We start from the raw sequence: 25,723 nt of genomic DNA on the forward strand, positions 1-25,723 counted from the left end.
TACCCTCTTTCAACAAGGTGCGGCTTATATCACTTTAACTATAAATATTCTTGCGTAAACTCCAAGGGCTAAAAACAATATTCCAGTTACCACAAGTTAATAAAATTTCGAACAGTGAAACATGCCTTTATAATGCCTTCGTGGCATTATTTAACTTCAACAAATTGCAGCACATTCGCTGCGGTAATTACCCAGTTATCGATCTGGTGACCAAAGTAGGAATACATTGTTCACAAATGATCCAGAACAAGTTATGTCAATAAGCTGAGCAGATAACATAAAGGGTTCGTCGACAAGTGATTTTCCGGCATATTGTTCTACTGAGAGTCTGGGTGTTTGGTCAGATGATATGATTATACTCCAGGGCCACGGGTTGATGGCTACTTCAGCAGCTTCTTCCCCAAATAGCTGAGACACGTCAAGGTTACTGCAAACGTAAGTTCAGTGCGTCAAGCAAGAGAGTTGTCTTCCATGCACTTTCATGAGGAAAAGTCCCAGTGTTTCAAAATTCCAGTTATCCTCTATGTGATATATTGAGTTTACTATCTACAGACAGTTTAAAAATTCCGACTAGAAGCGTTAAATAAGCTTAAGCTGCGCTGATAAGCAGGAGAATATTATAAGGTCGCAACTCACAAATATCGTTGGACAGTAAAACTTGCGATTTATCGTTTCATGTTGAAAAGCAGAGGAGCTGAGTGTGCGTAGAGGATCAAAACCCTGAAACTTATTGAGTGGCAGAGGTGAACTTATCTCCAGTTAACGACCGCTGGTCAGCTGGTTTAATTACCTTCCAAGCGACTTAGAAACCATTGGTACAATTCTCCACGACACAACTATCAAGCTGTCCGTACTCGCCATACGACTTTGAAGCACTGAGGTTTTTTCAACAGTCTGGTTGGCGGTTGGGTTCATTAAAGTGCTTTGATGGTAGAAGCTTTTAAACCTTCAGCGGAAGAAACGCCCTACAGAATTCGAGGAATGCGAAACATTTCTGTGGTTGACTTTCTTTTAAACGGGTGTTTTTGAAAACATTAAATGCCTTGGGAAATATTTTGCACAGAAACCGGAAAACGCAGTAAGCTTTGATCTACGAATCTGAAAATACGGTCATTATGTAAACTAGCGGTTTGATGAATGGCGCTGGGTCTAAGCCACCGTAGTTTCTTCCAACTCGGTGAACTTTCCAGAAACTTTTAATTACATACACAATGGGTCCTCCGTCACCCATCTTTGTGCTGGATATGTTGATTGTCTGAGTAATCGGAATGGAATAGCGTCATGAACTACAATCTACAGTCTGTTATTTTTGTCCATAAAACAGGATATTCTTTTTACTGGCCATTTTTAAATATTCATCCTAAACCTCCATAAAACTACTACTGGGGTGGGATGTTGCAAACATTCTGCACACGTATGTTGCCCGTTTTTAGAGTCACGGTTATTTTGCACAAAAATCCGAGTCGCGTAGCTAGCGGGATAGTTTTTGTCATTTTGGCACCAGTTTAAAAAATGAATCACACAGCCAAAAATCCAACTAACTCTGTATTCCCAAACACTGAATGTAAGACAAGTGGTCCTTATGGGCACATAAACGACACCTTTCTACACTCAGTCAATTAACAGAGTGCTTTCACTTGGTTCATGAGCTCAAAGATTAATTCTTACTTTGTTGCGTTTTCTTTTTCTAATAGAATAACTGAGGAAACCACAAGCACAACAATGTTTCAGGTTTGAAAAAAACTGGAAAAAAACATTTCCTCTGATTTTTACTGAAAAGCAATTCACAAGAAATGAGATTTTGCGATTTTCCTTCCGAAAAACCTGAATCAGATTGTCTGCAAAATATGCAACTGCTGTGCTTAAATGTTGCACCAGCAGCCCAACATTGGTTGGGGTGGATTTGACGGCCAATTAACATTGCCATTCAATGTTGCTTTTGCAGCAGTCCAATATGTCATGTGACCAGTCCGGCTTACTTGTCAAAGGAATGACATTAATCATTCATCGAGATGCAATCCATGGGACTTCCGTTTCTTCCTCTGAAAGCTCCCTACTTTTACCTTGCGCTTGTAACCACACATATGTACCTGCTTTAATGCGCCGTTTTCCCCCTAGCTGATCAAGTTTCCGAAATTCTGTAGGCCAATTTTTAACGCTTGTTATTAATTTGATAAGACTGCCTTGTTAGATAGGAAGACTTGAAGATGGAAATGAATTAACCTACCGGTCAACTGTGAATAACCTAAATAAACAAAAGCAGCGTAGGCAGATATCAATCTTGTTGTTCGTCTCACATTCGCGAAAACTTAAAGAAAGATTATAATTTAAGAAAATCTGTCCCACATTTTCTGGTTTAGTAAGCAATATCTTGCATTATAGTTGAGGCAAAAATCAACCACTGGTAAACGCCGCTATACAACCATTAGGAAAGAACGCCTTGGTAAAAAGTAGAGGAAATGGCACAGTGAAAACTGTGTGTAGACATCTCATTTTATTAGAAAGAACTGTGAATATCAAGGTGTATAGATCAATAACCGGCACATATCTAAACATTTCTTATGACGACATCATCTGAGTTATTTACTCGCCACGCCTTGTGGGCCCTACCCCACACAAGCTCAGCTTACAATGAAAAACGACCTTTAGCTTGAGAACCTGACCAGAAAATAAAAGCACAATGGCCACTGAGATTAGTTATGTGTCTTGCCTGATAGAATCTTCAACTAAGTTAAAGGAAAATTACCTGGGCCCTTACTAGGGATGTTTGACGATTAGGCACCACACAGTTTGATGGCTCGGCAAGCTCAGAAAATGAGCAAACGTTCCTCAATTTTACACTAGCCAACGTCATTGTATTCCGTAGTAAATTAACTAAAGCTGGGCAGTTTCAATAACTAAAAGATCCAAAGAAAGCTAATGACAGACGTCAGTTGGTCAGATCAAAACAAAAACTTCCGCTGTGTGTACGGGAGCTCATTTGAGTTTTATTTTCCACCTAATTTCGAAGTAGGAGATGATGAGCATACCAAAGCTGAAGTAAAATGACTCTTTCTTGGACTTGTAGACATGATACAGCTTGGTTTTATTTAATCACCACCGTCGATATTGTTCTGATGTGTATACCTCGTCTTAAATTACGTAAGCCCAAGAAGACGTATATAATGGACGCATTATAGCGGAGCTAGTTGGTAGTTTCGTCCAAAAGCCGGTCGTTTAGGATCACAAACACCTCGTTTTGATGTCAAAAATCATTACGGCCAATGAATGAATGAAATTTTATTTTTTCTTATTTTCGCGTCAAAGAACGGTTGCTAGATCACAATTAGATGGGAGGGTGTGTTTTTTTGTACCGTTTTTACTGTAGTATTCCTGCCTCATATATGAATATCTGGGGACGTTCTAATGACCAGAGATAACTGTACAAAATGTTTGAATACTTCCTCCAGTCATCATCTGCTTTTGTGTAAAATATTGACTGCAGTGGATTGTGGACGAATGGATTTGTCGGTGGCTAGTTCAACGTTAAATGATCTCTTTTGGTTAAATACAGCCGCAATATATCATGCCGCCTGATTTTTAGAATACGGCAGAGTACAAAACATTCGTACGTGAACAACTACCCGGAAGGCACGTGTTTTCTTGCAAAATATTCTGATGCATTCAGTACACTAGTCCACTAATCGCGCAATGAAGTTGTACTTGAGATTAAACGTTTTGAATGCCTTGGCTACAGGTGAGTATTGTACAGTCACGTTAAGCAGCCAAAATGCAGAGAATCACAGTCTACCTGCTCGTGGTTGGAATATACAGCAGTAAACAAGCTAATGGAGGATATCATTTTTGTCTTCCGATTCACTGCCAAATATTATTTCAAGGTCATCGGTTTTACACAAACAGAATACAACGCCAGAATGCTTACTTGTATTCTTGTCTCGGATCAGTTTACAACTGTCCACTTCACCAATTGTTGCAAACAAACTCCGTATTTCCTCTTGGGTCATATTTTGGGGAAGGTAATTCACAATTAAATTTGTCCGGTTTTCTTGTGACACATCATTATCCGATTTGGAAGAATCTTCTGAATCATACACATTTCCTTCAAGTTCACTCTCGAACTTATCGATTGTCACCTCTTTTTCATCAGCCATATCTAAATGCTCTGCGATAATATTGGCGTCCGTAGGTTCAGTAGATCCTTTTGATACATCTGATTCCACATTAATCCCATTGACTTGTTCCGACTCGTTGCCCTTCAAGGAAGGGCTAAGGTCAGCTGTTCCATTTTCGTCCACCTCAGTTGTCTCCTCATTGAGCTTTGGCGGTAGATGTTTGTCCACACTGAGTGGTCTACTTGGAGAAACATTCTCACCTGAGTCACAGGACGATAAATCCCCAGATACTTTTTCATGTGTAGATGTGAGTTGGTTCGAATGCACTTTCGGCAAATTAACTTCTATCTTCCCCAAACTCAGCAGAGTCATTCTGTTGGATACATCGCAGTTATTTTTATTCAGCGGCGAGCTTTCACATTCCCTTTCGCACGAACGGAAGCCATTTTTGCCCCGAGATTGTGCATGCTGTTTTGAATTGTTAATGAGTTTTTTGTGATTCTCATTCTCGTACAACATTCCCACTGACTTCCACGTTTTGGTTAACAGACCGTTTGTCGTTGACTTGCCAACTCCATTACACAGGACTTTTGGGAAAAGCTGATCGTTGTGCCCGTTTTGTAATACAATCAGTTTGTCCAAGTTTCGACACGGACCCGCTTGGGCGTATGTCTGCTTTCTAAGCATTGCTACAGATCCATCCCCATGCAGCTCCGGATCAATTGGTCTGTTTGGCGATGAACTAAACCCATTTTCACCACTACAATAAACCAAGGCCTGCGAACATGTTTGCGAGTTGTTTGTACTGCTGCGGGTCATTACTGAAAAGATGAGTCTTGGCAGAACAAATTTGGAATCACAGTAATGAGGTCACTTGAAATAGGCGAACAAAAGCGATCAAAATCGCAGATCAACTAACGGAAGCCGCATAAGATGGAAAAAATTCAATTCAGTGTAGCTTTATTTTTATCCAAGATGAAAGAATCTTATGAAGTTAGTTCTTCTCCCCTGTCGTCGGTGAGATTGGCTGCAAAAGGAAAAATGTAAGGATTAGTATCTGCAACTTGAAACAATTTTGTGGCTAACTAATAATTCTTCTTCCTACGATAGGCTCATTAATTGTTTCAGCATAACTGGCTGCAAACACGTTTGAAACGCATCTTTTGAACTCCCAAATCACTCACGGTCAAACTGATTTATCAACGCCCACGTCAGGGATAGTTCAGATGCAGGTCAAAAAAGGTTATAAAGATGATATCGAACTTACTGTAGTCTGTGTCGTCTTTTCATTCTGTGCATTCTATTCTACTGAATATACTGTTTTTGCCATTCTTCACTGAGCACTTTCAAAAGAGTAAATCATTAGAACACAATTCCTCACTCAGAAAAAACCCCAACGGTGATTGGCCTTTTATTCATTCTGCACTCAATTCAAGGTTTTATCACTTTCACACGAGAAATCCCGACAGTTGTTCAACACTCTCCATACGTGGTACTATCTGGGCCGTGCCATCATCCTGCCAGCGTTGTTAGGTTAAACATTTGCCATCCAACACGACCAACTATCATAATTTCATAATTCTTCGCATGAGCAATCAACTGGCAGATTTCAGCTCAGTAGACAATGGCCACGAACAAGGTGTCCTTGTTTCATTTACCGAATACATAGCCTTCGTGGCTGAGACAGAATCTTTTTGTAACAGATGGATTTTGTTGCCACCTTTACTAAAATGTTTAAGCCGTATACTGAGAAGCCGTGCGACCGAGTATATACACCAACTCATTATTCGAGTTGGCCAACATTAAACTCCGTCGCTTGCCTGAAATCCAGAGGAACCGATTCGCAAGATCGTCTGACATTCCAAGAGTACTCTAATCCCAAGATCCATTGTGTAGAACCCGCAAACAATGAAGCCTACTAAGCGGGCATATCTTTTTGTACAGAAATCGTATGGAAAACCCTCCTCAGTGATATGCTAGCAAAGTTAAAAATTTTGCCTGCCAAGGAAAGCACAGGTAACCCCACGATGTCTGCGAGAACAAAAGCCTGTTTAAGACACAAGAGTGAACAACCTACTTTCAACAGCAATGAAATATACATGTTTGTAAACGGTTGTTTTCAATCGCATATCATCGAACACGTGCAGCGATAAGATAGAATATCGGATTAAAATGCCAAACTGCATGTACTCATAGGAAATTCGGTTGAGAGTGGTTACTCGAAGCGGCTCGTAAAGGGGCGTTCCAGCCAAAATTTAGTGATAAGAAGCTTCCAAGACTGGAGAAAACGCAATTCACATTCAAATTTTACCGAAAAGTGACATGATGCGAACGCAGCAAGTTGCTCGACCACCGACCAAAGGTGACCGTTCAATAAGGCACAGCAGAAGAAATGTTCAACTCCTCATTACGAGTCTCACGGAAAAATAATAGGTGTTTCTGGTCCCACTACAACTATTTTTGTTTGAGAATGCTCCGAAAACTGTGTGAATCGAAAGACAAGGCACCAAGGAGCATTTATTGATTCATCAAAAGCCTAGCGGTCGAATCGCTAGTTCTCTTATTCATACAGACCATTGGATCAAACCGACCAGGCCAATAAGCTTATAACTCGGTCGAAGGCTATCGTCCACAGAAGGCTCAAACCGGATGAATCAGTCGCCATACGGATAGACGACACCGTTTTCAGCCAGCAGAACAGAGGTTTGAAACTTCTACCATTGCCTCAGCTTACCAATCAAACATCCTCACCAATGAGTTACGGTTTTACAGTAATATCATGGCAACTCCGCATAGTATTCTAATCCAGTTCTACAGCGCATCACTCTAGTGGCATAATCAAATGCAACTAAAAACCCTCTGTCGCAAGCTAAGGCGTTTCTTCTTCAGGATGTGAAGATGTGTTAGACACAGAGCTCTTAATCAAACAGACAGTTGTCACAATCCACCTAGTTACAAAATGCACTACGATTGACTTTTTGGGTGATCTAGTACATAGATCGTTGCATCGAGAACTTCGTCACTGACTGGGGCACACAGCGTTTGTACGCACAAACAAACACAAAACGTCCCAAATGGGTCAGTATACAAGAAAAACGGACAATATCATTTTTTGGCTACTAAAACCGTCATGGTTTGTTCCCAAAAGCTATATTTGATCACCGCAATGAACTGTCATACTTAAAGTCCGTCATCTCTAAGCGTAGTTTCCCGAAACAAATCATGTTTGGTCACCTCTTTGATATTTTCTGCTTGAAGGACGCGGTTGTGTACGGCTTTCCCAGTGACATGCTGGGAAACGTTATATGGGTAACGGAAGAAACGGCCAAGATTTAGGAAGCAGGAGGGCATTTTGTGGTCCTTCTCTTGTAATCATTGATTGTAATAAATTTACAACTCTACACAATCTAGTAATTTTGCACAACAACGCTAAAGCAACTATTATAGGATCTGGCCCTAGAGGTAATCTGGAGATAATCCTAATTCGATTCAAGTCGCTTCACCGTCAAGTTTCATTTATAGAAAGAAAACTGATTAAGGGCCGATTTTCCATATTGACACAGGCTATTCACAAACAAGAAGCTGTAAAATACGATTGGATCATGCAGTCTTAATCATTTTTGGTTGGTTCAGATTGAACATCGCTTGGCAGAATGATCGATCAAGTAATCCTACGGGCACAGTTAATTTTCACATGCCAGACAACCAAAAATTAACAGAAAATAAGTTTTCGGAAGTAGTCAGTAAACAACCGGAACTTGTAACGTTTAATTTGGCTGTCCAAAAACGGTATTTAGTGAAAATAACATAGGGATTCCGCCACATGCATACGTGAGCAACCTGTTGGATATCGATTAGGTATCTGGGATTTGTCTGTATACACAAAATGTCCGTTTATTATTACGTGTAAATGTTAAACTACCCGGTCAATTCTAGACTTGCCACTGTAGCACATACCTTACATTCGTTTATAATAATAAATAATAAATCACAGAAGTTCATGTAGGATAGCCTATCTTTCAATTCTGCCTCGGGCTATTCCTACAACCACAACCAAAGAAATATACAAAAACTGTTCCACAAATCGTCAAAGATCATTGAAGCTAGGATTTAAAGAATGGAGCTAAGGGACACGTAGTGAGTCCTGTTGGTCAAATTTTTAACATCCCACACTGACGTTCTCAAATTGGCTGAAGATGCTCGTCTTGAAAATTGTGCATAGACATTTTTAACACTCAACTAACTCAAAAGACTTATTTCACGGAGTGACTTACTTCCTGAAGTGATATCGTGAGTGACTAAGAAAACAAGGCTGTTGTTCTCCACACCCCGCAGATTGCCAAGCATCTCTAAGTTAATCGAATAAAATATTGATATTTGCAGAACGTCTGAAGCCCAAATTCCGGCCAATGTAGGCTACCATTTAGGTTGATTCTTCCTCTCCTGCTCTCAGAAAGGGTAAGAGCTCAAGTGGTTCTCCCCAGAACGCATAAGTTTACATTGCGAGTTTATAACATTGTTGTACGGATCTGAGTATGCTTGATTCCAAAATGTGATAAAGATTCCCAAAGTGACTCAATATTTCCATTTAGGATCATCGAACTTGAACCTTAAAGAACTTAAGGTTAACGACACTATGAGCAACATATTAGATCTTGATTCAGGGACACACACCCACCGTGTACATGCACATATATGCAAAATCCATTTCGGAAAGATAAGCTAAGAATCATGTTCACAGTCACCGTGCGCAGCGTAGGATATCTTCCACCATCATCATCATCACCTTTGACAACTGCTTACATGTTGCGCAAAAGTTAGTTTGCCAATGATCTGCAGTGGTAGGGCTGGAGAGCTACGCATTCGAGGCGGTAGCTGGTAAAATTGATGATTCAAGGCATGGGGTTAGTGAACTTTTCATTGAGGACATCGGGAGGTGAAGTTATGCTTTGAAGGCAACAGCTCGGATGCATGCGCGCCACTGAGCGCAAGACCGGGTTATGTATGAAAATTTCTGTAACCAGTGGTGTGTCCCATCTCGGGGTCCCCATATAGGGAGACAAATGACCAGCGCAGCTGAGTTTGTTGGTATTGGCTTTCATGCTTTACTGTAAATTCTCTTCTTGACCTCCCTTGGCTCGTTTGCATAATTTGAGGTATTTTTAAGGAATTCGGTTGACTAGCATACGAAGCACGTAACCAAACCAGCGCAACCCATGAAGTGTGATCAGTTCCTCTGTCTTGGGTGAGTCGTTTTCCTCAAAAGACCATTCGATGTACTTCAACGTTACTTATCCTATGGCCTCACTAGACTCTGAATATAGGAATAACTGTCGACATGTCCCTTATGCAGGCACATTCTCTTCACCCCATTTCTCATCAGTGAGTTTTGTCGGATAGGTCACCAGGTTTTCTCCGCCCTAATTGAAGAGAACTGGATACAGACAATCCAGTCCTGGTGACTTCTCAAATTTCTGTATGGATATTTCGTATTTTACTTTTTCCTCTGACGTTCGATTGATCGCCCGTACGCACTATCCCGTGGGGGTGTATTGCGGTAGGCCAGCTAAACTGCTGCTCAAGTTGTTAGGTCCATCCCTCTGGTCAGCATTTTTTGAATAATTCTTTTATCCGCCTTTTTCACCCGGGGTTTCATGCTTACTTACTTATGGTAAAGTGTCTCACATGGTTTGGCTGGCTAATACTGCTCAGAGTTTGCGACTCCTAATCGCTGGGGAAACATGCGCGGGCTTCACTTGCATACATGGGGCGTAAAGCAGAGTTGTCGGTAATTCCACAAGTACAGCGCTACTCCAGCAAGCCGCAGATCGGTTTTTCTGTTTGCATAAGTGTAGTTGTACTTCTCAGTACATACTACGTACAATATAAATGGCCGTGGAGCTTATAAATTCAGGCAGCAAGCTTAGCACTGAAAATTCTAATGTATCCAAGCCCACCTACAAAGCCAAGGGAGAGGGAGAGATGAAGGTAGACCGAAAAGGAAATGAACTCCATCCAGTAGCGATATATTGTTGTTATGGCCAAGTTCTACCAACTGGGAACTTATGGAAACCCAAGGGAAGAGCATGCTGGATCACACTTGTCCCAAACATTTGATGAAATAAATGTACAATGTGTGATGAGGTATTGTCCACTAGATTAAAGGGCGTTTATCGTTTGTTCATACGCTTGGACAACTAGACGGACTGGATGAAAAATTGTCAGGTCTTAATCCCAGTACCGGAAAATCTTTCAACCGTAAGGTTTATGGATTAAGTCCGGATTAAGTCTGTTTGCCAACTGAAAAGCACTGTTATTCGTAGAGAGTCCGGTCGAAATCTAGTTTCTTTTGTCCGTGTTATGACACAACACCAGTAGGCATAGGACATTCCCCACTCGATAGCACGCTATCATGATGCAGGTTAGTCATTAGTTATCTGAATATGCGTCTTCAAGTGATAATGTAACTGTCACAAAATATGACGAGATAAGCAATCTCCCTACGCTGCTTATAAAATTCGAACCTGTGTTTTGAAGAAAGTGAGATGGTCCCTGGAATAATACTGAAGCAGTTTCGCTTTTGTATGCACAGCGATTATACACATGAACTTGAAAGTTGGTATCGAGCTGTAACAGTTTGAGCTAACTAACATGGACACCTGGGTTTATAAGTGAAGTCTTCTTACTGGCCTGCTGCTGTTGAGTGAAGTATACGGTTTTCATTTCATCGGTTCACTTCATGGTTTACTGGTACTGCTTCATGGTTTATTGTTTTCTCTCCGACACATCAATAACGCTTCTGTCAGCGGCATACTAGAGCGTTAAGCAACCATTGTGCATGTTCTTTCACTATAACGATGTCCAGCACTGCTGATGTCACAAAAACTGGAATCCCAAATCACATGCTTCACTGCACAAAGGCGGCCCTGACTTCTTGTTTCAAAAGTCTACAATACAGTAAAACGCCAGTAGGCGGGCGGACCACAACTACCCACTTTTTATCACCGTATTTCGCATTTCACGGCGTCGTGCAACCTATGCAGTGCAACGAAGGAGTCAGTGACCAAGCACGTGAAATTATTGCTTCAATTTAACTGTGTCCACGGGATAAAAACCAGGTGTTTGTGTGCACTCATGTTAGACAAAGTCCGCTATGTCAGACTATCACGTGTGACCGAGAAAGATGTGCAAGAGGACCAACATTCGTGGGCACAGTTGCGCCGAAAGTCACGAAACAAACTTATCTTCTTAGTAATGGGTAGACGCACACTCAGGAAAGCTGAAACACAAGCATACAGCTGAAAAAGTGAAAGTGATGCAATGGTTGACCGTGAGTGTAATAGGTTAGTGGAAATTCTATGGCTGGGATGCACATTGCATTTCAAAGCAAGTCTGATGTCTGAAAAACCATGATTCTGAGCGATCACTGATATTTTGACCTCTCCAATGTTTATTACATGTGTGAACAATTGATCCAGTGTGGGATTATGTCACGGAATCGGTAATAAAAAACCCAAGCAGCTATAACATAAGTGTGCAATGTGGTAGTAGTTGATTTATAGGGGAAAATTGCAGCGAAACCAGTTTTCAGTATTTGGATAGCCATGTATACTATACGAATACTTGAACAACGCCGCTGGCTTTAAGCTGAATTCTCTCTCAGCTCTTTAAATAGCTTCAAATTAGTCCTTTTGATGGACTTGGGGCGTTGCTTTCGACCTTAGCGAGCCAAACAAAAAGCCCCCATAGCACTCTGATGATCAATGCTTCGACACGTTGCTAAGTTATCTCCCCTTTTGGTATGTATTTAAGGTTTTATTCCCTCAAACTTTGACAACCCTCAATTACCTTGGCTTCTGATTCGGGATGCCGCTTTCATTTCCTTAAATACAGTGCCCAGATGTAGTTTAGAGGCTTTACTTTGGACCCATAGATAGCTCTGAGTAGGAAATCTCCAAAAGGATGCGAACAGTACAATTGAAGGTTCGCTACTTGCGAGTTCTGCCTTCACTGCGCTGGTAATAGTACAACATGTTTACAGCTTTTGCCTAACCATTTTGATTTATCCGGAGTTCCAAATATTTGGCTCGTTGGAACATTTTCCCTGAATGATTAAGTAAAAATCTCATCTGGGCGATGGATTTTTCTTAATAAAACTTCAGTTGCTCTCAGAAGTATAACGGTTACGATTTCTGGTTGACATGCTTCGTAAAAAGTCAGGAGTAAAAGTTGACTGTAGTGCAACCCAGATTCAGACGAGTTCACAAAATTCAGACGGCTGACTGAGCACGTCTTCTTGTTCGGAGTGAGACGGGGTGAATGGGCAGCCATGTGCATAAAATCTGTAAAAGTTGACCGAGCTCGACTAAGCTCAAAAACCAAGTATAGTATCGCGGTTAAAACTTTGAATCATCGGTTTCGCTCAGTTATTTTTAGAATAAACACGAATAAACAGTCTCATTCGAATACGGGCACCGTTGTCTGATGGACCTATGGGGTGATACACAACACGTTATTTTATGTCCTTGGAAACAAAATTCTTGTTCCAGGGAAAGAACCTGATAGAACTGCTTAAAACTTCGGGTTCTTGGTGTCACTTAACCGTACTTTTCCAACTCAAATCATTTTCCTTCATTAGTCCCAACATTATCAATAAGATACGGTATTTCTGGTAAAAATTGCGCGGGTCAATAAAAGCTCATTGTGTTCTAATTTTGTCAGTGTTTCCACGCTTATAAATAGTCATCAAATGGTTGTACCAGTGCATTTTTAAATAAAAGAAGTAGAAAATATTTGTCTTTGTACTGTTTTTGTTTCTTGTTTTTGTTTTTGTAGCCGCATACGAGCAAAGCTGTCGCCGATTTATCAAGAATGCGAGATTTCTAGTCGGTTTTAGCCAAGAACGACAAAATTCCACCAAATAAGTTGACGGTGAAGTTTACGTGTGCACCTTACACAAAGTCCACGTGATCGTGACATCATTAACTGGATGGTTGCTTCAAACACGTACATGGCCGTTTGTTGGTAATTAGTGATGTTTATGTCTTTCATAAAGTCCACGACGTGCTATGGGATATTTGGACAAGTGCCACAACGCTTGGATAACGATGCACAATTCAAGAAGTGAGAGCTACTAGCATTTGAGTAGCTAGCGTGTCGATGAATTGCGGATACTGCAAGCAACACTTACTTCGAAAATCCAAAAATCTTGTAATGAAAAATAAATGCGGTGGTCTCCGGCTTCTAGGATTGTGAACTCAAGGCTTTCGTCACGGAATGCGCTGTCTATTGGGTTTCTATATCCGATCTACACATAAGATCCGAGAGATTGAGTACAAAGTTAAAGCAAGTAGTTTGCCACGCTTCTACCGTCATAGAGTGTTCAGGTTTATTGCACGTTTGTTTACAGAGTTTGACTTACAGTACTTTCAGACCCAATCACCATGCTAGATTTAAAACAGTGAATTATCTTACTATTTCAACCTTCTACTAACCCATCTCTGAATTGTTCTTAGTATGCATTTTAATGATGGAGCTCACTTTGGCATGTTATGGTGGGGGGTTGATTACGTGGTTCTCCCCTTACGGTTGGTTATTTGTGATCTCTCATCGCAGCCCTTTAAGTTTCCATCTGTCCCAGAATATCGAAACGGATATAAAGCTATTTCTTTGGGATCTGAGGGAAATCGAAATCTCTATTCCGAGTAGTTATGTCTTCTCAATTTTCGAATCATCCCTGGATTTTAGATTCTCTGCATAGAGAATTCACAAAGGCGGTGATAGTTTGGATGCGCGATGAAAACGAAAGCAAAGCATCGGCGAGTATAGAGAGATTGCTCAAAGACCCCCAATAAATGAATATCGGAACCCATCTACTCAAATTTGCCTGCATGTAAGCTTCACTGGTATCCTGTCTTTTATTTAATGATGGTACATTTCCCGTGACACTTAGCTAAGATTTCAGCAGCAGAATAATATCAAAGTGGAAAATTGGTCTTCGTACGTTCATATCCGTCAACACAATGAGTGAATGAAAGAATCGCTGCAACTTAACACCACACCGCTAGTGGTTAGTGCCCAAGGCCGAAATTCTGGGAGCAAAACAATTCTGTTGAATATAAGGTACAGAATATTATACATGTACTTTGTTCCTCAGCGTCACATTCCAAAACTCTAGGCAATAAAGAATGTATTTGAGCTTCTTTTATGCCAAATGATCCATCCAAATAAACCCCGATTCGAACGCTCCACCACCTTGAGTCACTCCGTCCCTGATAGTAAATTACCAGAACGAGAAACACCCCTTCGGTACATAATTTAGTTTCTTCCCCTATTGTGCTACAACTCACCCTTTTGGGCATTACGAATTTAAAGGAATCTTATTCAAATGTCCGTCAAGCGTCTGACACATTTCGTATTTAAATATTTTAAGTCCCGTTTACTATGATGTATGCTTCTGTGGTATAAAGGAGGAATCTGCAAAACTAAAGCGTAGTTTGAACGCCTTCGTTTTATCTTTCAGGTATTGTTGCTGAAGAGAGTAGACGGTTAGTACTACGACCTCTAAGCCAAGACGACTGGGTTGGCCAGATGTTACAACTTAACAGATTGTTTTGAGCAGGCATAACAGGGGGCTGCATGATAAAACTATAATCCACTTCTCATTTAGCGTTGTTCGAAGTTATGTAGAAACATGTTTCAAGAGCCATTAGTACAGACGCCCTGGATGCCCTAAACAATACGGTCGTACCAAACAGCTCTAGCTTCGATGTGACTCGTGAAGACAAAATCTGAGGAGAACTGAATCGAAATTGAACCTAGCAAGATGTTCGAGGCATTATCACGCATGAGGTAACCTGTTAGATTTTTACAAAACGCGGCAAACAGAGCAGTTGTGTTACCTTGGGCAATATAAATGCAGCACCGAAATTTGTTTCCTTAAGAGTAAAAGGCCCAAACGTTCACCCAACTAGGACGATACTGGGTCAGGCGTAACAAGTTTTATGAAAACTTGCATAAATTTCTGGCTTTGCAGGTGACGTTGAAATTAAAATGATATCAGTCACGCGTAAAATTCACTCGTCTAACAGATCTTTCATGCGTAAAATTATGGCTGTGTTTGATGCGTTTGAACCTCTGAAATCAGTGGTGCTCGACACTGTTCCCGTGTCATATCTTTTTTATATTTCGTAATAACCGTCATCACCGCGCTACAATTTTGGATGTAAATGTTAAATACACAAATTATTCGAGGCTCATGGTTTAAATTCTTCTCCACGGCGTTGTTTACTATATATGGATTGTTCGTGAAGAAAGAAACTTAGACAAGTAGATTAACACCAAAGCCAGCTGTACTGAGAACTATTCCCTATTTTAAGGGTTGGCTACACTACATAAGCAACAACCAACCCTACCAGCCGGCATGACTTAGCGAGCAAAGTGGGAAATAATGGAATACTATGAAAGTTGCAAAGAGTTCTAAAAAGTTTTGCAATCTGCTCTATCGGTAAGATTGCCTTAAAGACTTGAGATCATCAACCTTTCACTTGAGAAACCGGAGGGTGATTAAAATGGCGCCAGAAGGAACATTTAAATATGGAAGGGTTTACGTAAGATGCTACAAAATGCTTCGATGATGATGAACTAGTATACTTCCTCAGGGTGCGTTGCAATAACAATATTTTAGGTTAAATATCCTTCACTTTGAAAGGGTCTGATAAATTAAGCATGTGTTCTGCTGCGACCAAGTGCTTAATGGACACTCTCTGTTAGACTGTTCTAAGCTACTATTACAGTTAACAAACTCACAGGAAATGGACCCCGATGCTCAGGAAAACTGGTGGCTAATTCATTCTATGACCATACACCTTTCATTTATGAAACCGAATCTTTACAATGGGACTCATGTGAATCGTTGGTCAACTCGACATCTGATGTTCATAACGCTTAAAACTTACGGCCCCGAATGATAGAAGTCAACTTTCTAAAACAGCAACAGCCATTGAAAACAACAGTTTCTATGTGGGTGACGGCCCAACAACTGCAAACGCTGCGCCCTTGTTTGAGGTTTTAGTGGACCGTCCCATCGGTACGTTAAATATTGTTGGACTTCAAAGTGTTGGACACAGGCCGAGTAGGATCCGAGTCGGCCACTTAAAAAAGTTTAATACGATTTGCTTCCTCTACTTCACAGAAATCCCACAAAACCGACACCGTTTAGAAGACAATATTCAGACACTCTGATGCAGAAGAAAAGTCATTTTGGAAGATATTGGAGCCAAACAGACAAATAAAAACAAGGGATATTCTAGCGAATATACACTCATCTGCAAGCTAATTTGGTTCTTTCGAAAGTCCCACCTGGAACCCAGGCTGAATCTCTCGTTTATGATGTTCTCAGGCAACTGAATGTGCTGCACCAGACCGCCTCATGTTTCAGTCGCTACGATATTTGAAATATCGCGATACATGTACATGTGTAATGTACTACTCATAACGTTCAAAAGGCTACCTTAGAACTGCGGCAGAATACAGAAATTTATTCCAAATTAAAGGCTTTCTGAGAAAGGGCACTTCATGGTAGCGACTGAGTACAGACTTAAAAGTTTCCCGTTTTTTATACCACTCGCGGCATCAGCTTGGAAGTCAAGTATGAGGATGTTCCCTTTCATAAACCAACCGATTAATACACCAGTCACGATGAATAAACTCAGAGCGTCTTACCCGGTGGACAAAACTGCCGGACGCATTTTTACAGGCTAAACCAAATTATTTATTCGGCGAAATTGCGTTTAACTATCAGTTTCATTTTATTGTAGTCAGAATCCGTGGTAATCAAGAAAGCACTGATTCTATCGATTCTTCACTTCTAGAAATGGTTTCTGCGTAGCTTCCATAGGACTTTTGTATCCTGCTTAACAGAGATGTGTATATGGGTTGAAGAATTCAGCTTTCCATAAGCTATTATAAACAATATCATATGAACCTGGGTTTTATATAAATGACAGGTCATACTTGATATGAGATGATATTTGGAGATAGTCAGCACTACTACATCACACACGGTGAAGTAATCTGTGACCGCCCCACTTTAAGCAAGCAGTCGACGGCGTTCACATAGCTTTATATTTCGCGCAACAGCACAAATTCTGAGCAACCATGGTACTCATAGTATCACTTCTCACTGTCTAAATCAAAGAAAGTTCACCGCACGAGTCGAATTATATCGAGGTTAGAAAGAATTCTCCGCACTAAACATGCATAATCCGCTACGTAGAAGCAAAAACTCTAGGAATAAAAACGAATAAAACCTTTTACTTTAACTGTGGACGAATATCCTTGAACACGCTACTAGGATATTTTGGCTGAGTTACCCGCAAAGTGGACCATAGGGCTGACATCGATGAGGAGACCAGAGGATGATAATTAGGTTTGGATAGTTCACAACGCACTCCTTAGGGGTTTACAAGCAGTCTTACTACTAAGCGCTGGAGACACATTTGTCTGAGTCGGAAAGGATAAAAAGCACATAATGGGAGGCAGAAACAATATATAAACTTTAGGAGATAATAGATACCCGCTCTACGAAGTGCACCTTCACGTTTTTCCTGGTCAGATTGAAAGACATTTGTGAACCCGCATACTACAGTAAAACCGCTCGGTTTTGAGAACCATTCTAAACTCCGTGTCCCAAAATTTGAATCCTGAGTGTTTATGGTGTCGGCTGCAGTCTCAGTGGACATGCTTTAGTAGTCTTCACTCTTTTCGTCTTCGCTGTTGCGGTCTATCAATTACACCTATGGAGTAAAACAACTAGCCTGCTTACATTCAGTACATCGTCAGTACATCGTCAACAATTGAGTTGCGTATTATACCTACACGGAAAGCCTACGCTAGCATAGCCGTGCTACCTGTCTTGCTCCTGATGATCTCCGTAGTTCTTCAGTTCAAAACTTGTCCGCACTAGGCTATTAGGGAGCTTCATCGTTACACATAAGTCTCTTCAGCTTAGTGTTTGCCTTTTGAGCGCCTTATCTTTTGCTCCTCTCAATGCTGCTCAGACCTTCGGTCCCATGACTTATGCAAACGCCGTCTTCGTAGGTTCTAGTCGCTGCACATTCAACGCATGTTTTTGTTCGCAGTGTTTGCTGTAGTATCAGACACAATGCTTCGTCTCGTTTCCGCGCTCACTCTCAAGGTTCTATTTGATTCAATCATGGTTGTCAGCTTACACAAAAAATTTTGGGAATTCACTAATCCGCTGGATATCTGGAAAAGAATGTGCATAACGCTTGTATGTCCTCAAGGTTCATTCGGAAGAACCAGTGTCACCATCTCGGCTGACTGAGGGAAAAGCAGTTTGCACTATTTGTTGGTGGATCTCAAACACAAAGAAGCCCTATTGTGTGTTCAAATTTAAGCTTGTAAATATGCGTACCAGTAACTATCGGTATTTTATCCTGAATAAACGCATCGTTGGTAAGAAAACAGCCCGGTTTGGCTTTGCATGTTACACGTTTGTAGAAAATAAAGATAGTAGGCAAGATGACACAGTTCATGTTACTTAAATTGCAGCAAAGTTATCAGTTTGGTTGTATTGTGCGAGTATCGCTGACTGAATGATGATATACTAAATACTCTTGTGTATTTTGGGGGATGCAGGCTTCTACTTTCAGGTGCCTACGGGTCTATGGCAAACTCTCTCCCGAGTTGAACATATCCGTTGGTGTCACGCTAGGGCACCCATCGTCGTCCTTGTTCTTCGTCTTCGCAGTATATATTCGGCTTGAAACCCTTAACCTCTGTCAAACACCAAGCAGTTGCTCACAGCCCTTGAATACTATCAACGTTTAATAGGTTTAAACCTCTAGGGAAGCAAACAATTCTAAATGAGCAAATGATCTTATTGCGTGATGTGAAACACGCTGTACAGATGCATAGCTTAAAGCACTATTGCAAGACCCAGCAAGGTTAAATATATGCACCAAGCTTGTTGGTAAACTAAACAGTTCAGTGGGTAATTTGGTCTGTTTCCGCAGCCATATATTTTAAGGGCTTTTTGACGTGGTTTAGTGGCCCCAACATATATGGGTATGTTACGTTACCAATAACACTCCTGCTTCACATCTACCACGCACAATGCGTAGCTGCCTTACTTCACACTATTTAAAAAAAACAATGCAAAATCACAGGTTCGATTATGCCACCTTTAAAGCGTATCTGCTATTTTTACAATTTTTATCTTTGGAGAGCATAACTGTAGCAGCCGAAACCACTGCACTTTGGTTTGTGGTTTATTATGAACAATTAAACAGATTAAAGGGAACGGATTTCGATGGAACCTATCTTAGTAATGGCAGGGAGTATGGCAGCTGCAGGTGTTCCCGAGTGCTTCAAAACCACAATTCCGATTCTTATTCAATCTCTCTAGGTCGTAATTTGTAAAGTAAAGTAGACTTCCAGATTATTTGCGAGGATTTATGAGAACTGCATTCCTATTAACATGCATTTTCTAGGACTCGTGTCCACTTCCTTAAGTATTTGCTATTTACCAGGGAACAGGTGTAAAGTTTACTTACATGCTGACTAATTTTCCTCCGTGCGTGAAGTCAGCTATCCTGTTCAGAGGACTCAAACTGGCTTAATTTCAATTGCTATTTTGTATCAATGTTGCACTTACTTAAGCGTTTCCACAAAACTCAACTGCATAACTTCCGCTAAATTGTGATGTTTATGTGTTCCAACCCATGGCTCGCGGATGACTGGTCAATACAGCATTAGTGATAATAAGCCAATTCATGATGATCAGGATGGAAGAAGGTTGTCGATTTTGTCATCTTTTGCATTTGTTGTAACCACCTGATCATCCCACGTGGTTCTAGAGCTTTATAAATAGTTATACTAGCGTAGCATAACTATCACGTGATTACCCAAATCAGCTGGCAAAAAGAAACGTACCAAATTGGTAAACCTTAACATTTTTAATTTTCCAACAGTACCAACAGTCCCTACAATATGTCGTTTTCAGTTGTTTCTAGTGATAACTGCAAAGGTGAGATACTTGTTAAGTTACATGGAAATCAAAGTCATCCTTTTGAATGTAATGTAATTATTCTGTACAGCTTTGGACTAAATGCAATAAATTAATAATATATCACATAACATCCCATATCAAAGAGTCGGTATAAATTCCCAGAATTTTTATGCAGCCTTTGTTTAAAAAAGTAGAGTCTCTTAGTTCCATCGTACTGTCATAGTGACGAAACTTTGAGAATAACTAGTTCGAAACAGTGGCCTATCGTACTTGCACGTGATATTACCAGAAAAAATTGTCCAACGGATATGCAACTATACTAACTTATCTGTGACATCCTAATCGATCCTGTTTTTTTATTATATCAACAAACAAACCGGAATAGTTCCCTGGCAGCAAAAATCTTTCTGTGTTTCTTTTGTTGCCTCGAGTTTGATCTAAACGAGTTAGGCTTTCTTGGCATGGTATCACACAGGCGTACCGCATAATTTTGACATCCAAAGCGGGAGCAAAACCACTTAGCACTTACAGATGAATCACTACGAATTTGTTGACCCTGGGATGTCTTGAAATTTGTGTGGATACATTCTGTGTGCCAAAAATAATATACGTTGATTTAATCTATACACGCGCACAGGCATGCTACATCAGGCGCCAACAGTATACGCATAGTGAAGCTTTGCTTTGAAAATTCAGGAAATCAATACTCTGTATTGAAGATTGTACACGTACGGGATAATAATAATAATAATGTTTAGGTACCTGCACTGGAAAACCTTAGATTGACAGTGGAAAAACGCCGAACGATTTCACCGCTGGGGAGACATTCCGACTCCAAATGCTGGCTATTATTGCAAAATCCCATCTTCTACAGGCATAGTGTACACCTCAGATAGAACTGATCTAGATCAACGGTTTTTGGATCCCAATTGTCTGCAACTAAAATAACATTTGAAACCTGGAACAAGACTTAAAGCACTTCCGCATCCGTCGCTTTCGTGACGGTGTAGTCTAGATGTGAGGAATTGTGACAGTAGGAAAACGCTGTCTGTAGATACGTTCCTCACCTTTTCGTCATTTTTTAGTGTCCTTTATCTTTGCCTTCTCTAGAACGGGAAGCTAGTTTGTACTTTGCGTCCTTGTTCAGAATGACTGGGTTGCCGAACATTGGTAGCTTCCTATCATTAGCTTTAAAAAGTTCCTGTCAAGGCCACTTTCTGTCATTCCACGGTTTTTGCTTGTAATAATTCTGCCCAAAAATATTCAGTTGGACGGTACACACCGCAGGAGATAACAAATGTAAGACAGTCCAGCAGCTCGCCGCATGTTGGTTGTGTTTTTTGCTTTCAATTGTGTGCAACGTGTGCTGGTGGAAACATCTGCAGCACCTTCTGTCTTTGTTCTACTACCGCGAAGACAAAAATCAAATCATCACTGCGGAGCCTGTATCCTAGTCTAGAGATACATAATGTCTTAGCTTGTCCCAAATACAGTGGCGTATTTCTCGTCACCCACCCTTATAAAACCATCATCTCTTGCCATTCCTCAGCACAGTCCATTACCCTCTTTCATCAGTACTTGAAGCGAAATGTTCTTGTCGTTGTTACCTTTTCACACACTATGTGGTAGTTAAAAGTCCCAGTTTGCAATAAAAACAATAAAACTGCAGTTATCGAACGGTTTTCTATGCCTGCGAATGTAAGCAACAAGCTTACGGAACCTAACTGTAAAACTACTTTGTATTAGCTTGATGATAAACAATGGGCGCAAAACTAATTAGCGCCGCAAAATTATTTATTGAGCCCTCAAATGTCAAAAAGCTGTTGAAGAATCCACTCAGTTTACACGTACACATAAGTTTGATTTGATGGGTTTTCACTCCAAAGTTTAGTGATAGACAAACTTCGTAGACCCTTTGTCCCTAAAGAGTGAGGGCGGTAATTATTTATTATTGCTTTTGCACTGTTCTTTGAATTTTGTAGCGCACTGTGGATACGCTTTTGAATGTGCTTTATGGAAATCCCAACCCTAGACCACATAGTTGATATACTGTCTTATGTAAGAACACAAGAGCTTTGATAAATACACTCATTTGCAAATCAAATTGGTTTTCACGAGACCCAAGTGAGTCTCTTGTTCACGATGTTTCTCAGCTAAATGTGCTGAAAACAAAAGAGCTTGTTGAAAATCACTGGCCTAGGAACGCAACTCAGGATACCTATGTGCTTGCTAGTAACGGCAGCCACCTGAGATTTATCTCCAAGGTCCTGATTGGGGAGAATTCCCGAGGTCCGTGATACTAGGAATGCGCAATACACGAAACGCCAATACGTAGTTCTCAAGGCGAAAATAACGAGGAACACGCACTCAACAGTTAATTTAACTTGACAAAATTGAATGTTGGATGAAGGCGGAACACCCAGAGGTGTTTGTCAACCCTGTCCTACATTCACAACCACCAGGTACTGGTTAGCTGGTTAGATTGGAGGGGCAACTCTGGTAGATACTTTTAATTCCGCATCAATCGTCTACGTCTGTGCATCCTTGTATGAGTGCTTGGTACGAAGGTCTCCAAGAATCTCAGTAAAATACTCCATTATGCAGCTTTTTGGAAGACTATTCCACATATTTACAGCTCTAGAATATATGTTATCCTCCGGAACACTGATATCCTGCTCCCGTACTTTAGTGTCGTGCAACATTTTTCTTTGCCTGGTTAAGAAAACCACCTCTTAGGAAAGCTTCCTCTCTCCTTGACCTCAAAATAAAAAAGCCGAATCCATACCGACGCTGAGATAAACAACTCAAGATTAACTGATATTTATCAGTCTTGATATCCTAATGGCGACCAATTTCCGCCCGAATAATAGATTTTTTGCCTTTCGCATGTGAAAAATGAGGCTTCTGACCATGCTCCATGGCAGACAGAATAAACGTGGTCAGCAGTTTCTTTACAGTCTCCCTGGTCTAAAGTGCGACCAAGGTTGAATGGCCCATAAGTCCCTGTAGCCTGTGAACGCAACCCAGCTATGCATAGGTTTGCTTTAATATCACTGCGAGGAATTATGCCCAGATCGCGACCAAAAATCTTCTTTCTATGTCACTCTAAATGTGATGTCACTCATTGCCTGCTAGTGAATAGGTGCTGCCATTTGGTTTGGATGACTGGTTGTTTGAACCTCACCGTCTAGCTTTCTGTGTACCAAGCATATCCTGGAGGGATTTTCTATACCTTGAATCCCAACATCAAGTAATCAACAAACATCAGTTCTCTAGGCTCTAGCATGCGAGGCCGAATATTCATTTATCTTAACACGCAATGTTGCATCCTCTGCGCTGTTATTTACGCTCACATCGAGGATAACCTGAAACCATCCAGTCCTTGTGTTTGACCTACGCCAATGATCTCAATTTGAATCAAATGAATCATAGTGACAGCAACCCGCATTCTATTGGACGTCTCGCTCCGTGATGTGCCGTAAAATATCTTAGCGTTTAATCCAAAACATGTTTCAGTTGTGGGAGATTTGGAAACTTAACAAATAAGGTCGAAAAAGAGACAAATATTTCCTTCCAGTTTCCGTCCGCATTCCTTACCTGTGATTTTCATGCTCACCAGACAATTTGTTATCGCGAATATAGAGAGTCCAGGTGCATTTGGATCATTTAAACAAACTATCCTGCGTCGATTATTTGATATTATCATGTGGAAAGCGTAAGATCAATCTTGTGAACCACGTTCTTTCCTAAAACAGGTAACGGCTTAGTCGATCAAGAGTAAAAGATACTTCACGGAACACCAGCAAGTGGTGGGGTGAACTGGGCGGACAGTATTCGCACAATGGGGTTGACTTTTCGAAAGCTGTGACATGTCCCTTGTGGATTAAAGCAGGCAGGTAACACCAGTTCAAACTTTTGAACCCAGTCCAAGTATTCTGGGGTGTGATGTTAGAAAAGCATTCCACAATAATTTTTCCGCCAGAAGTAGGGCTGCTTCAGTAGACAATGAAATTTGGTGACCTGCGAAAATATGAACGTGGATTCGAAAGCGAAGTGCACTTATTTGCAAACAAATTTGGTTTTGAGATACATGAAAATACATTCTGCGCTACTCATAAGGTTGCTGGGGATTCTTCAACAGCCCAAGAGGCTGTCTGGTGCGGCACATTCTGTGGCTCGGAAACATCATAAACGAGGGACTCAGCTGGGTTCCATTTGCGCCACCATATGTTAATGTTCTTTGAAAACTTCACCTCATCCATTTGCTCATGCGATCTCCCTAATCGCGTTTAGCATCCACTCCAACCGGAGTTGCTTGGGGTAACATACGTTTTAAATTTGACTTCTCTCTCTAGAACCTCATAAATTTACCTATTGCTAAAATCCGAGAGCTCATTTGTACTGCTGAACTGGTCATCATTTGTTCACAGGAGTCCACTCTTTCTGGTTAACTCGCTCAGACGATAAGGAAGTGAGAACGTCTCTGCGGCCAGTATACTGATAATCAGTAGAACTCCAAGTGTTCGCACAACTGCATGTGAGCTCCGCTGCCTGTGAAATTCAAATAACGGGGCAAGCATGTAACATAACCCCGTCTGTATCGGTCAACTATTTGGATTTGGTCATATATCCTTTTTTACAGAGGCTTAGGGCATTTTGCATCAGAAACAAGATACATCACCATTTATTGGAATGAGATAAGGTGTGGTGCACCGGGTCGAAATAAATGCGCTGGTGGAAGGGTTAAGGTTCCTAGGGCTAGGCAGTCCTCAGATCCGAGATTGGCCTCAGAGCCCAGAGATACCCCAGCTGTCAACCCATCCAAGAGGCCATATTCTGCGATGTGTAAAGGCGATGCTCCCTTTTGCGTGGAGTCCTTGATGGTAGTTGCCCTATGTTACTCGAGCTGGAGAGTTAAAATCTGAGTTATCTCAACCCAATTCCGTGGGAAAGGTCCTTCAAACAGAAAGACTTCGGGAATTCCACGCATGTCGAGCGCACTGTCCAAACGTGTCTTGCCTCAGTCCCAGCCTCACTATCTTTGTCAGTCTGTGGGTCTGTGACTTTTGAGCAAGAGCTACAATCTGAAGTCACAGCCAATTAGGTAATGTGCTTTTAAGAGTGCAAAATGCCAAGACAGCCATTTGGTAAGTCACCGGGTTGAGGCCGGATCACCCGTCACCGTGCGGAAACTCGTTTTGCGCTTCCTCTCTAAAACCACTGAGATCGAGTTTTTGCGCCTTCGGATGGCAATCCTCGAATGTATGCTTGATCTATGGGAAGGCATTTTGAATACCGGTAACCCACCTAGGGTCCTCTGTTCCTCAGTTGGATAAAACGATGTAACCATCGCCTGAAAAGTTTGCTTGATTTCCCTTCAGTATAACGGTGTTGTGTAAAGTGTTTATTATTCAGCGTTTGTGAAGATACCACCAAGGAGTGGCTCAGCAAGTTCTGTCGTCGTGTCTGTTCTGAAAAGCGATATATTGATGGTCGCTGTAGAACCTCTCATGCCCCTGCCCATCTGAAATGCCGTCGCTGTCCTGCCGCGTCAAGGAGGTGGATCACACTCTTCGCA

The 25,723-nt window shown here is 41.1% G+C and overlaps 1 protein-coding gene across 1 annotated transcript in view; it reads right to left on the reverse strand.

The window, feature by feature from the left end:
- The window catches only part of T265_04418 (hypothetical protein), a gene marked incomplete at both ends in the record, with an annotated part of 101,877 nt that extends 78,121 nt beyond the window's left edge, over positions 1-23,756 (reverse strand). Inside the window, 2 exons of the mRNA XM_009169163.1 lie at positions 3,923-5,139; positions 23,743-23,756. Coding sequence (XP_009167427.1) covers positions 3,923-4,931 — 1,009 coding nt within the window. The remainder of the gene's footprint in view (positions 1-3,922; positions 5,140-23,742) is intronic.
- Positions 23,757-25,723: the final 1,967 nt, after the last annotated feature.

The sequence above is a fragment of the Opisthorchis viverrini genome (assembly GCF_000715545.1).
Source record: "Opisthorchis viverrini unplaced genomic scaffold opera_v5_73, whole genome shotgun sequence".
Classification (NCBI taxonomy): Eukaryota; Metazoa; Platyhelminthes; class Trematoda; order Opisthorchiida; family Opisthorchiidae; genus Opisthorchis; species Opisthorchis viverrini.